The sequence below is a fragment of the Lycium barbarum genome, chromosome 3, assembly GCF_019175385.1.
Source record: "Lycium barbarum isolate Lr01 chromosome 3, ASM1917538v2, whole genome shotgun sequence".
NCBI classification, from domain to species: domain Eukaryota; kingdom Viridiplantae; phylum Streptophyta; class Magnoliopsida; order Solanales; family Solanaceae; genus Lycium; species Lycium barbarum.
In genome coordinates, this window is record NC_083339.1 from 140875822 (window position 1) to 140888014 (window position 12193).

Here is a 12193-nt window from a genome sequence, read left to right on the forward strand (position 1 = left end):
TTTTGCCAGTTTTTTAGTAGTATTTGAGAAGAATGGTTACAGAAATTGTGTTCCTGAGTTTGTCTTTTCAAATTTCAGAGACTCGAGAGCGACACCAATTCCAGAATGCTCTTTTTTTTTCTCTGTTTTTTTTGTTTTTTAACAAGAGGAACTCGAGGAAAAAGAAGCGGGGAGAGAGAGAAACAGGTTTGAAGAATGGTTTAACATTAATCTCACGGAGGTTTATGGGTTTGTACGCTATTTGTATAAAAAATAGACGAAGGCCAAATTTGATAAGTTTTTGAATAGTTAAAGGTCTAAAACCGGTAAGTGTATAGTTAAGGGACCATTTTAGACCTACTCCCGTAGATAAGAAACTATTTATGGCCTTTTCTCCTTCAAATTGCATTGTCAAAATCATTATATGTTTTTTTCATTAAAATGCTCAATGCTTTGTTTACTCGGCAGTTTCTGCAACAAAGGTACATTATTTTCATGTTAATTTTTTTACTTAGCTTTCCTCTATAATTAAGCACATTCTAATCAGTTTCTTTTAAGTTGCTTACACTTCATTTTACACTTACTTTCGTTCTCTTTTGCTCCTTTTTGTTCGTTGCTTGTATTTCTAATCTTCATATTTTGTTTTATATTACACAATTTATTTTGTTTGGTTTTCTTTTGAAATTAAGTGGATGCGAGAATTTCTTCATTCATTTCCCGTTCTTTTAATATTCGTATCTTTTGCATTGATTGATTTGGTCGGCTCAATACATAACAATATTTTATATAAATATAGTTTATATATAACAATAATATAGTATTATTTACATAATATATAACCCATTGTATTGGATTAGAATTGATAATTTTTCATTATGTTTAGGAATTAAGACGAATACGATGACGAGAGGAGAATCTTTTGAGCTAAAGTCAACAAATTAAAGAGAGTGAAGGATCAGAAAAACGGTGAACATACTGGTGGGGGAAGAAGAAGTCGAGCATAAAATCCAAAAAATTTAGGGAATTTTGTGATTCTAATTGATAGGAACTAATTAGTGAGATACTTAATTTTAGATATTGTATTTTAGTCTCCATAGACAATTTAAACGCATTAAGATGGTAAAAAGTATCTTTTCAGGGTGTATTATGTCAATCTATTTTATTATCACACGTAAAAAAATTCACTTATTTTATTAGCTAGATAGTTATGTAAGTTTTCTTTTCGATAACCTAACATATCAAGCTGATCTGATTAACCATATTTAATATTTCATTGCTTTATATTTATCAAAGGTGTTTATTGTTGATGGCACAATATACATATATTACTACTACTTAGAAGAGGGAGTTTCGTCGTCCCTCTTCGTCGTAGTTGATGGGCCCCATAAAAAATAAAAAATAAAACTTTTGGGCCCTATATTAAGCAGGCCATAAAAAAAATTATAAAAAAAAAAAATTGTGAATCCCATATATATTAAACAACAATTAATATTTTTTTAAAAAGTGGGGCCCATATTAAACACCATGCGTATTCGTAGATAACACTAATATAATAAAGTTTTAAATACGGAGCATAAACTAAAAAATTGTGGATCCCATATATATTAAACAACAACTAATATTTAAAAAAAAAAAGTGAGCGCCATATTAAACACCATGCGTATTCGTAGCAAACACTAATATAATAAAATTTTAAATACGGAGCATAAACTACAATGTTATATTAGTCGTATTTTGAACATAGTATCCCATATTAACAAAATCAAGCAACATATAAAAAAAAAAAAAAAGTGCAGACTTTGTATTCTTAGCAAACACTAATATAATAAAGTTTTAGATACGGAGCACAAATTACAATGTTATATCAATCGGGTTTTGAACATAGTACATATAAATACGAACATAGTATCCCATATTGACAAAATCAAGCAACATATAAAAAAAAAAAAAAAAAAAAAAGTGCAGACTTTGTATTCTTAGCAAACACTAATATAATAAAGTTTTAGATACGGAGCACAAATTACAATGTTATATCAATCGTGTTTTGAACATAGTACATATATAAAAAAAAAATTGGGCCCCATATTAAACAGGCCCATAAAAAAATTGTAAAAATAATAATTGTGGGCCCCATATATATATTAAACAACAACTAATATTAAAAAAAATGTAGGCCCCATATTAAACATCATCCAGTATTAAAAAAAAAAGGTGGAACCCACCACATCCAACTCACGGGAAAAAAAAAGTGAACCACATATTAACAAAATCAAGTAATATTAAAAAAAAAAAAAGTGAATCCCATATTAAAAAAATAAACAATGTTAAAAAAATTGTGGGCCCCATATTAAATACCGTGCGTATTCTTAGCAAACACTAATATAATAAAGTTTTAAATATGGAGCACAAACTACAATGTTATATTAATCGTGTTTTGAACATAGTATCCCATATTGACAAAATCAAGCAATATATTAAAAAAAAAAATGAATCCCATATTAAAAAAATAAACAATGTCAAAAAAAAAGTGCAGACTTTGTATTCTTAACAAACACTGATATAATAAAGTTTTAGATACGGAGCACAAATTACAATGTTATATCAATCGTGTTTTGAACATAGTATATATAAAAAAATAAAAAAAAATGGGCCCCATATTAAACAGGCCCATTAAAAAAAAATTATCCTATATATATTAAACAACAACTAATATTAAAAAAAAAATGTGGGCCCCATATTAAACACCATCCAGTATTTAAAAAAAAAAAAAGTGGAACCCACCACATCCAAACTCACGGGAAAAAAAAAGTGAACCCCATATTAACAAAATCAAGCAATATTAAAAAAAATAAAAAATCGTGGGCCTCATATTAAACACCGTGCGTATTCGTAGAAAACACTAATATAATAAAGTTTTAAATACAGAGTACAAATTACAATGTTATATTAATCGTGTTTTGAACATAGTATCCCATATTGACAAAATTAAGCAATATATAAAAAAAAAAAAAATGAATCCCACATTGTGGGCCCCATATTAAACACCATCCAGTATTAAAAAAAAAAATGGAACCCACCACATCCAAACTCACTGGAAAAAAAAAGTGAACCTCATATTAACAAAATCAAGCAATATTGGAAAAAAAAAAGTGAATCCCATATTTAAAAAACAAAAAATGTTAAAAAAAATGTGGGCCCCATATTAAACTCCATGCGTATTCGTAGCAAACACTAATATAATAAAGTTTTAAATACGGAGCACAAACTACAATGTTATATTAATCGTGTTTTGAACATAGTATCCAATATTGACAAAATCAAGTTGTTATGTTCACTAAATATACTTAAAATATTTATATTTTAAAATTAGATAGAATTTAATACAAAAGACAACATGACAAGTAAAATGAGCTAAACCGAGAATATTTACTAAAAAATTAAAAAATAGTATTTCTTCGTTTAGATAGAAAATCAATTTCCACAACAAGTCTTCTCTTTTAAAACATATTAATAAATTTGCCGATTTTGTATTCGTAGCAAACATTAATATAATAAAATTTTAGATACGGAGCATAAACTACAATGTTATATTAATCATATTTTAAACATAACATATACTATATATATATATAATCACTATTCAAAGACAACTACATACACATATATGCACTATAATCTAAAGTGCGCACGGGCATAAGCCGTCTAGTATTGCTTTATATTTATCAAAGGTGTTTACTGTTGATGGCACAATATACATATATATTGTTGTTAATTTTGGAGTTTCTGTATGACTAATTTAATAATTAATTTTGTAAATTTATACCTAGAACTAAGACAATCGCCAATCGATCCTATTGGTAAAAACTTTTAAAATCTACCCAGTCCAATGTTAAGGTTTGAATAATAGAAAATAAATTAAAATTGTTAAGGAATTGTTTCTTTTTTCTTGAGGTATCCTTTCACCTTCATTCGATAGCATTTCTTCTAGATTGTGCTTTGCAATAACAATAAATATCAATCATATACACTGACCATTTATCAATCTCAACGTTCGTTCTTCTCTTTCAAACTTTGTGTAACTAATCACCGCACACTTATTCTGATATTATTTCTATTATTCTGATAGTATTTCTATTGTTTTAAGAAATTTATACTGATTAGCATAGAACACAGTCCGAAAACTAGGAAAAGTAAATTGACAAACTATTATCGTCTATAATTCTCCTTTCACATTTCTTTTATTAGCTCTAGTCATCCAGCAACACCATAATCAGTTTGTGCCTGTACAACTTCCCTGGATGAGGTCTATAATCATGCTATATCAACATTTCACCCTATCCAACAACAATTAGCTGAATTTTGTAGTACAACTCAAAATTATTTCTACTTGAATGCCATCAAATTCCTTCTAGATAAACCCCTGCCTACGCAAAACCACGTCACTGCCTCTTGTAAAAGAAAATATAAGGTAAAGACAAAAGAAACACCATTGTCCACAACTAAGTTGCCTACAACTAATCAGCAGCCATAAACGGGTCTGTATCACCAAGATCAGCCACTAACGGTTCCAAATTTGCTTGATCTTCATCTTCTGGGGCAAAGTAAGTGGGAAATGGAAGCATTGAAATATCTGGTTTATTGTACACAGAATCTTTGATGAACACAAAGTTACCTTCAGCTCCTGGAACCTGAAAAGAAAGTTACAGTAAGTCACTGGCTCTGAGTTATCCATCCATTGTACTGGGCAAAGATTTGCATCATACTGAAGAATTCCACCCTCTTTTCAAGATCAAAGCAGATTTACAGAGTCCAAACTCCCATGTAAGAGATAGAAGCGACGCCTTTCTTCAAACTTAAATTCATAGTTACCTCCAAGAAGGAAAAGTTTACCGCCCTAGCTCTGCTTTTTATATAGGTAACTAATATTCACTAGAAAGCACATATCTTCGTGTGGGGATGTCTCTTCTTTCATAATAAGTAAGTTACCAACTCTTTTAGTCATTATCAAATTGAACGTGTAGGATTTCATCTGAAAGATTGCACAAGAAAGAGAACTATATTTTGAATAACTTATACATGCTGATAACTCTCAAATTCACTTGTTTTATGTTTAAAAGAAACGAAATAGGTTTCAAAATCTTGCCTGGCCTTTGACCCACATCAAGTTTCTGGCAGGATCAATCTTGTAGACCCAAACATTTTTAACAGTTCGTTGCACTCCACCCATGCGCCCAGGCATCTTTTTCCCTTTAAATACCTTTAAAGAAAAAAACTACAAATGTAAGAAGCTTGTAACGTTAACTAGAATCTACGACAGCATGATACAAAACAGCTGTTCATTTCGTTCCAATCAAATGTTTAGCCAAATTAGTTAATCAAGGTTATAAAATGCAACTTCGGCAACGTAAGTTATCTGCCCCAGATGAGAGGTTAAAGCTCCCAACTAATGTAGAATGTTACAGGCTCTTGAGCATACTTTAGATAATTAAGGTCAAACTCAATGACATGATGGAGGATTGCATGAGCATACTTCTCGAAGTGACCCATAATTTATTAGAAATAACCTGGCAAAAAACTCAGAGACAAGAAATATTTTTTCTGGTACAAGAGACAAGAAATAATTGCATGTACAAAGAGTCAATACTCTTTTATAAGGCCAATTCTGTAAGTTCCATAACACACCCTTGATGTCAAAAACCCAAATTTTGAATTAAAGAATGAGCAGCTATCTGTATTAACAGCTCAACATATGCTAATTACACGTAAGTTCCAATAGTCCACTCAAACATTCTCAGAGGAACTCTGTCCATGATATCGGTGACGAACATGTTTTGACATTTGTAAGCGGTAAATTTAGTTTCCTACAAGCTGTTTCTCCATAATTTTATAGCTGGAGAAATTCGGAATTGAAAGGGGTCAGGTCACTGATAAAGTGGGGATGAAGGGCTTAAGTATTTTTAAAACCGATAAGTGTATGCTTCTTTGGAGCGAAATGCACAATTTAATAAAAATTATATGGCAGATAAAATAACTAATTTTAGCATCTAATGTACAATGATCCCAATATTAATCCAACTCCTCAAAGTTGGGATTCAAAGAAGTAACTGATTCTCGTTGGAATCACTTAAACTGATTCTCGTTGGAATCACTTAAACTGATTTTCGTTGGAATCACTTTGAGTACCATTGCTTGAAGCACAAATTGTTAAGTGCGTGGTTTCACCCATGAAGCGATAACCCCTTGCGTCACATCACTTCATCCCTGGCTTTTAATAATATTGTCGTAAGCAGCCCACAAAAAAATTAAAACAATGAGAACGTATTTCATTTTTGCATTGTGAAGGAAATAAAGAGAGTGAGGGGGAACAGAGATAAGCATGTTCAATAAGTCTTGACAATTTCTCTGTGCCAAATGACTACATAAGTTACTGCTAGAATATTTTTTGTAATGCACCTCACTGGAGCATCATGTAGTTATTAGTTTAAAAGATTTACTTTTCCTTCAAATAAGTAACAACCAATTGCAAATAAATAACAATTTCACTTACATATCATATTTAAAACAATTAAAATGATATACCAAACACGCTATTACCAATTTAGGATACAATTGACAACTTATTTAATTGTAGAAATAGACATGCATTCTAGTTTACTACATAAAATCGAAGAAAAGGTAATACCTACCTTTCCTGGCGCATCTCTTTGACCTGTAGAACCAATACTTCTGTGAGATAATGAAGCACCATGTGATGCAGGCATACCGCTAAACCCCCATCTTTTCATCCCACCCTACACATATGAATTTTCCTATCATTAGTACAGCTCATCAGATGAAATATACCCTCCAAGAGTGAGACAACACTGACAGTTCAATTTGCATCATAAGAGGTGGAATAGAAAGTAGAGACGTGGAATTTTGTTCCACAAATAAAACAAAATTTCTACCATTAATGCTTAGAGAGTTCATATCCAATATATATGATGATGGTAAGCGATACTCTTTCTAGTTAAAAACTGCCATGAAGATTAAAAAATGCTCAATAGGCAACAAAATTGAAAATTTAAGTTATGCCTTTAGGTTGGTTTATGAGAAACTCAATGAAGTACGAAAACTTGGTCTTAATTCTTAAACGCCAATTTGAGGTCAAAAAATGAGCTATTCCCATCAAACAATATCACTAGTATCCTATAGTGAGTGCGGAAGTCCACAAAAGGCAAAGACATTCAATAAGACTAAACAATAAACACAATCATGATTAATCCACACCTGAAAACCTTTCCCTCTTGTAATTCCAGCAACATCCACATACTGGCCTGGAGCGAAATGGCGGACACTGATGCTCGTTCCAACAGGAAGAAGGGCATCTTCAGTAACAGGAAATTCCTTCAGCTTTCTCTTCATGGGCACACCTTGTGCCCTAAAATGACCTACTTCAGGTTTTGTCAAATGCTTCTCCTTTTTGTGAGCACATCCGATCTAACTACCACCATAATAAAGATCAATTAGGCCACATCAAGCATAATGAATAATTCATACACCCCTCAAAGTCATTTAGCGACCTTTTTTTTTTTTTTTTTTTTTTTAGAGAGAGAAGGTAAGTGATTTAGTCAACCAATTCCTTTTATTTATTAAATCTTTGTCAATTGGTAGAGAAATTACTCAACCAATATCAAGTGCAAAAGTCACCAGAATATCTATTCAGGCTTGAAAACACATTCACAAAGTTCTCACGATGATTACTATGACACATTAATTCCCAAAATAAATTAAGAACAATAGCTAGCAGATTGATGGTTGAAGATGAGCATATCATAAGCATGACAACAGAAATCCAACCAGCAAGTCAGTTTTAAAGAAATTTTTTAAATCTTTTTCTGGGACAAAGAATCAGTCTTTAAGAACTTAAAATAATTCATTCATAAACTATACATGTTAACTTGAAAATCAGTTGGAATAGAGGAACCTGCAGGGCGGAAATGCCTTCTTTCTCGGGAGTTTTGACCTGAGAAACAATGTTATCATCTAACCAAAGGATGGTAATGGGAACACGTTCCCCCCATTTGTCCCAAATAGCTGTCATTCCACATTTGATGGCTATTGCTCCTGTCCTTTTGGAGTTTGGAGTCATCATTCCTGGTTTTCCTTCGATAATCCGAGTCCTTAATTCCTCCACTTGGCTACTGAAAGTTCTGAATTGGGTTTCTTTAACTGTGGATGAGAAGAGGAGACGTAGATGAGAAATGAGGCTTCTCGAATTGGCCGCCATTGAGGAGCTTTCTCCTTTGTCTGTCTGTCTGTCTGTCTGTCTGAGAAATAGGAATGCAGAAGGTAATATTAATGTTCAGCTATAACAATTCTGAAATTTGTTCTGTCGGAAACAGCCTCTCTACCTTCCAAGACCCCACTTGTGGGATTACACTGGTTATGTTGTTGTCGTTGTCGTAATAACAATTCTGCACTTTGATTAGTTATTTGCTGTTCATCATCACTCATCCAATGCAATTTCAAAGCAGTTTTCTTTAAGACGTGAAGAAGTTTTTTTTTTTTTTACTAATGCAGTATGTATTCAGGTTGGTTTGGTGAGGAAAACAGCTCAAGAGCTATAAAACAGATGCAGCAGTACGTAAAATAACCGAAGTTGCAGCAACAAACAACCCAAAAAAAAAAAAAAAAGAGGTAGGAACCTAGGCTTACCTGGTCGGCGACGACAACAACTGAAGAGCGAAGAGAGTCTGAAGGGCCTTTGGAGTTTGGGCTGTATGTGACCGGTTTAGGAAGGCCCGAAGTGTTATTGATCTAAGTGACTGGACCCAACTCCCTAACTAGTAAGAGCCCGTTTGGCTTAGCTTACAAGTTGCTGAAAACAACTTATTTTGAGTGTTTGACTGGTCAGCTTATAAGTTATTTTGTGTTTAAAATAAGCCCAAAAAAATAAGTTGGGGTAACTCAACTTATTTTTTTTAGGAAAATTTATTTGTCATACCTACTTGTAAGACTTATTTATGAATAATAACTACCTTATTTTTTATTTAATTTTTATAGCTTTATTTTTTCAAAATTACATTTCATAACTGGTTCAGTAACTTTTGAAATACATTTACCTCTCTATTCTCCATCACTACACATTTAAGATTTATCATCTTTTCCAAACCCTAAAAAAAAAAATTCCCTCTCCTCTCTCTCTCCTTCCCCTCACTTACCCCTCCCTCCCTTCTCTATCTCCACCACCCACGCCGCCGTCAACACCACCACCACTATTACTACCATCTTCATCTCCAAACTCGAAAAAAACCTTAAGGTTCTAGTTCTTCAAATCTGAACTCCATATGCTTCTGTTCCATCACCTACCCTAGATCTCATTTTTTCTTACAAATCAGAAGAATCCTACAATAGCAACAACAGCCATGGTTGACGACGGAGTGAAGCCATGGTCGACAACGGAGTGAAAAAAAGAGCTCTAACAACGGTCAAGGACGACAGAGTGAAGCTTTATTAATTAGTCCAATTGAAAGTCTTTATCTCCGGATAACGTCCTTTTTGTAGCAATCTGAGACGACACACTTCTTTCCCATGAGAACACCATTGATGAGAGTTGTGGAGCTTCATGCCCACCAAGTGTTTGATAAAATGTTTCAGTATATTTCAGTGTATTAACAAACAGTATATTTAATTTTCAGTATATTTCAGTACATTATTTCGTTGTATTTCAATGTATTTATCTTTTTTTGGTGTAAATATAGTGAATGTTCCAAATATAGAGCCTATTTTTACTACACTTTGTTTTCACGACTTTTGTATTTCGCTGTATTTCAATGTATTTCTGCATTTTGTATTTCTAATTTATGAAACAGCTTCTGATATATTTCATTGTATTCCATTGTGTATACGCATACTACAACTTTATATTTCTTAAACAATTAACCATATTTCATTATATTTCAGTGTTTATTTTTCTGTATTTGGAAGTTTTTAGATCTTTAGTGGTTTTTGAATTCAAAAAGTTTTGATTGTGATAAAAGTTGAGAGAGATTCGTAAGCTTTTATGGAAGAACAACCGTTATGCGTGATTTATGGGAAGTTTTAAATTGAATCCCACATTTTAAAAAAAAAAAGTTCCATAAATAGGGTCTGATTGTACTCTTCAGTGATTTGTGTGAAATATGGTTGATTTAATTTGACTTACTATTTAAAAAGGAAAAGAATATTATGTTCCAAAAATATAGCCTATTTTTTCTGTCACGACCCAACCCCGTAGGCCGTGACTAGTGCCCGAGCTGGACACTCGTATGTACCCGTTAACTATAATCATCCACAACTAGCATAATACAGACTTATCAATACTAAGGCAAGACGTCGTCTCAAAACTGTCGCATTATTTAGACGTATCACAACAACCTGTCTCCTGGGGAGGTACAACTTTCAACAGACATTATAGTACATAAGCCGACAAGACTTTCATAATATATAAGGGAACATCCCCGCCATAAACGAGCCGACAAGGCTATCTTAACACATTACAAAACATATATATATATATATATCTACGCAAGCCGACAAGGCTGCCACTACGAATGGGAACGTCCCAAAACATAAGCCATATAGACACAACTGAACAACATCGATACACAACCCACACATATGTCTACAGACCTCTAAGAGTAACAACAATATCATATGACGGGACAGGGCCCCGCCGTACCCCTGGATAAAATACATATACACCACAGATATTCTGTACCAAAATCTAGGCTCCGGGACAAGGGAGCTCTCCAAGATAGCTGAATAGGACTCCTAAGCTGGCGGGTTACCAACGTGAGCACCTGTATCTGCGGGCATGAACGCAGACCCCCGAAGAAAGGGGGTCAGTACGGAATATGTACTGAGCATGTAAAGCATAAATACAATAAACAGGATCATACTGAAGTGAGGAGTGTTGACACCCAATTTTGTCCCGCCTCTCCTCCGAAATACATATTTGCGCTTCTAATATTAATAAATAAATAAAATAAATAAATAAATAAACAAATAAAAAAAATATATAATAATAAAAAAATAATAATAAAAAAAATAAATAAATAATAATATATATTATGTTTACTATAGTTATTAGCCTCTTATCAATAACGACGTTTTATTATTCTGTTACAACTATTATTATTATCATTATTATTAATATTAATAACTATTATTATTATTCTTAAATTATCATTATTACTAATTGTCATTATTATTATTATTGTTAATTACTAATCACTATTATCAGCGTTATTTTGTTATCAATTATTAATCATCATTATCATCGTTATTTTATTATTAATTATTGTCATTGTTTTATCAATAATTGTTATTTATTTATTATTATCATCATCATTATTATTATTATTATTATCATTATTATCTTATTATTACCACTATTATTGTTATTATTATTAATTTATTAACGTTTTGTCACTATCAATAATTGTTATTTATTATTGTTATCTTGTTATTAATTATTATCATCTTTATTATTATTATTATTAATTATTATCATTTTAATTATCAATGTTTGTTATCTACTATTATTATTATATCTATTATTATTTTTATCGCCATTATCATTATTACCATTATCATTATTGTTATCATTATTAGCAGTACTATTACCGCTAGTCATTCGCTACGGCTATTTAATATTATTGAAACTGGCATTTCTCGGCATTTTATCAACTTCCGCATACACATCGCATTTATTTCGCACATTTTAAAATGATAGCGTTTATTTATTGTTAAAATACTATTGCACGGTCATTGCAACATCATATATATTTTTATTATCCGGATCTCTTATAATTACACGTTTTTCGCATTAGATAATATTCTGACACCCTTAGTACACCGTTAATCAAAATAGGTCTTTTATTCAAATTTAGAAGCCAAACTATTTCTTGCACTCGGTCCGTATTTTGACTTACCGGACCCCAAATCAAAGTCCGATTAACTCCTAATATTTTTTGGACTAGCCCATATTTTTTATCTCAATTTTTAGACCAATCTATGTTTTAATTCACTAGTCTATTCTTTTAATACCCAGTCTAAAAATCGACCCGGTCCACAAATGGACCGGGTCCGGCCCATTTCCCACTTTAACAAAGGGAAACCCCTCATTTTCCATCTTCGTCCGCTGCCCTTCTTCTCCTTCGTCTCCTCTCTTCCTCCTTTCAAAACCCTA

At 32.1% G+C, this 12193-nt stretch overlaps 1 protein-coding gene and 1 long non-coding RNA gene across 10 annotated transcripts in view; one reads left to right on the forward strand and one right to left on the reverse strand.

The window, feature by feature from the left end:
• Positions 1-4185: 4185 nt before the first annotated feature.
• LOC132633061 (large ribosomal subunit protein uL3m-like) overlaps positions 4186-12193 on the reverse strand; it is a 29421-nt gene continuing 21413 nt past the window's right edge. For 2 of the 9 annotated variants that reach the window (XM_060349263.1, XM_060349262.1), the window contains 5 exons: positions 7946-8284; positions 7249-7458; positions 6666-6770; positions 5123-5236; positions 4186-4667 (listed from right to left, as the gene is read on the reverse strand). In XM_060349263.1, coding sequence (XP_060205246.1) covers positions 4494-4667; positions 5123-5236; positions 6666-6770; positions 7249-7458; positions 7946-8248 — 906 coding nt within the window. In that variant the 5' untranslated portion in view covers positions 8249-8284 and the 3' untranslated portion in view covers positions 4186-4493. The other 7 variants (XM_060349257.1, XM_060349259.1, XM_060349260.1 and 4 more) reach the window with 7 other exon arrangements.
• LOC132633063 (uncharacterized) lies at positions 4664-4980 on the forward strand. The gene is made up of 2 exons (XR_009579546.1): positions 4664-4800; positions 4895-4980. It is a non-coding gene; the product is annotated as an uncharacterized LOC132633063 (long non-coding RNA).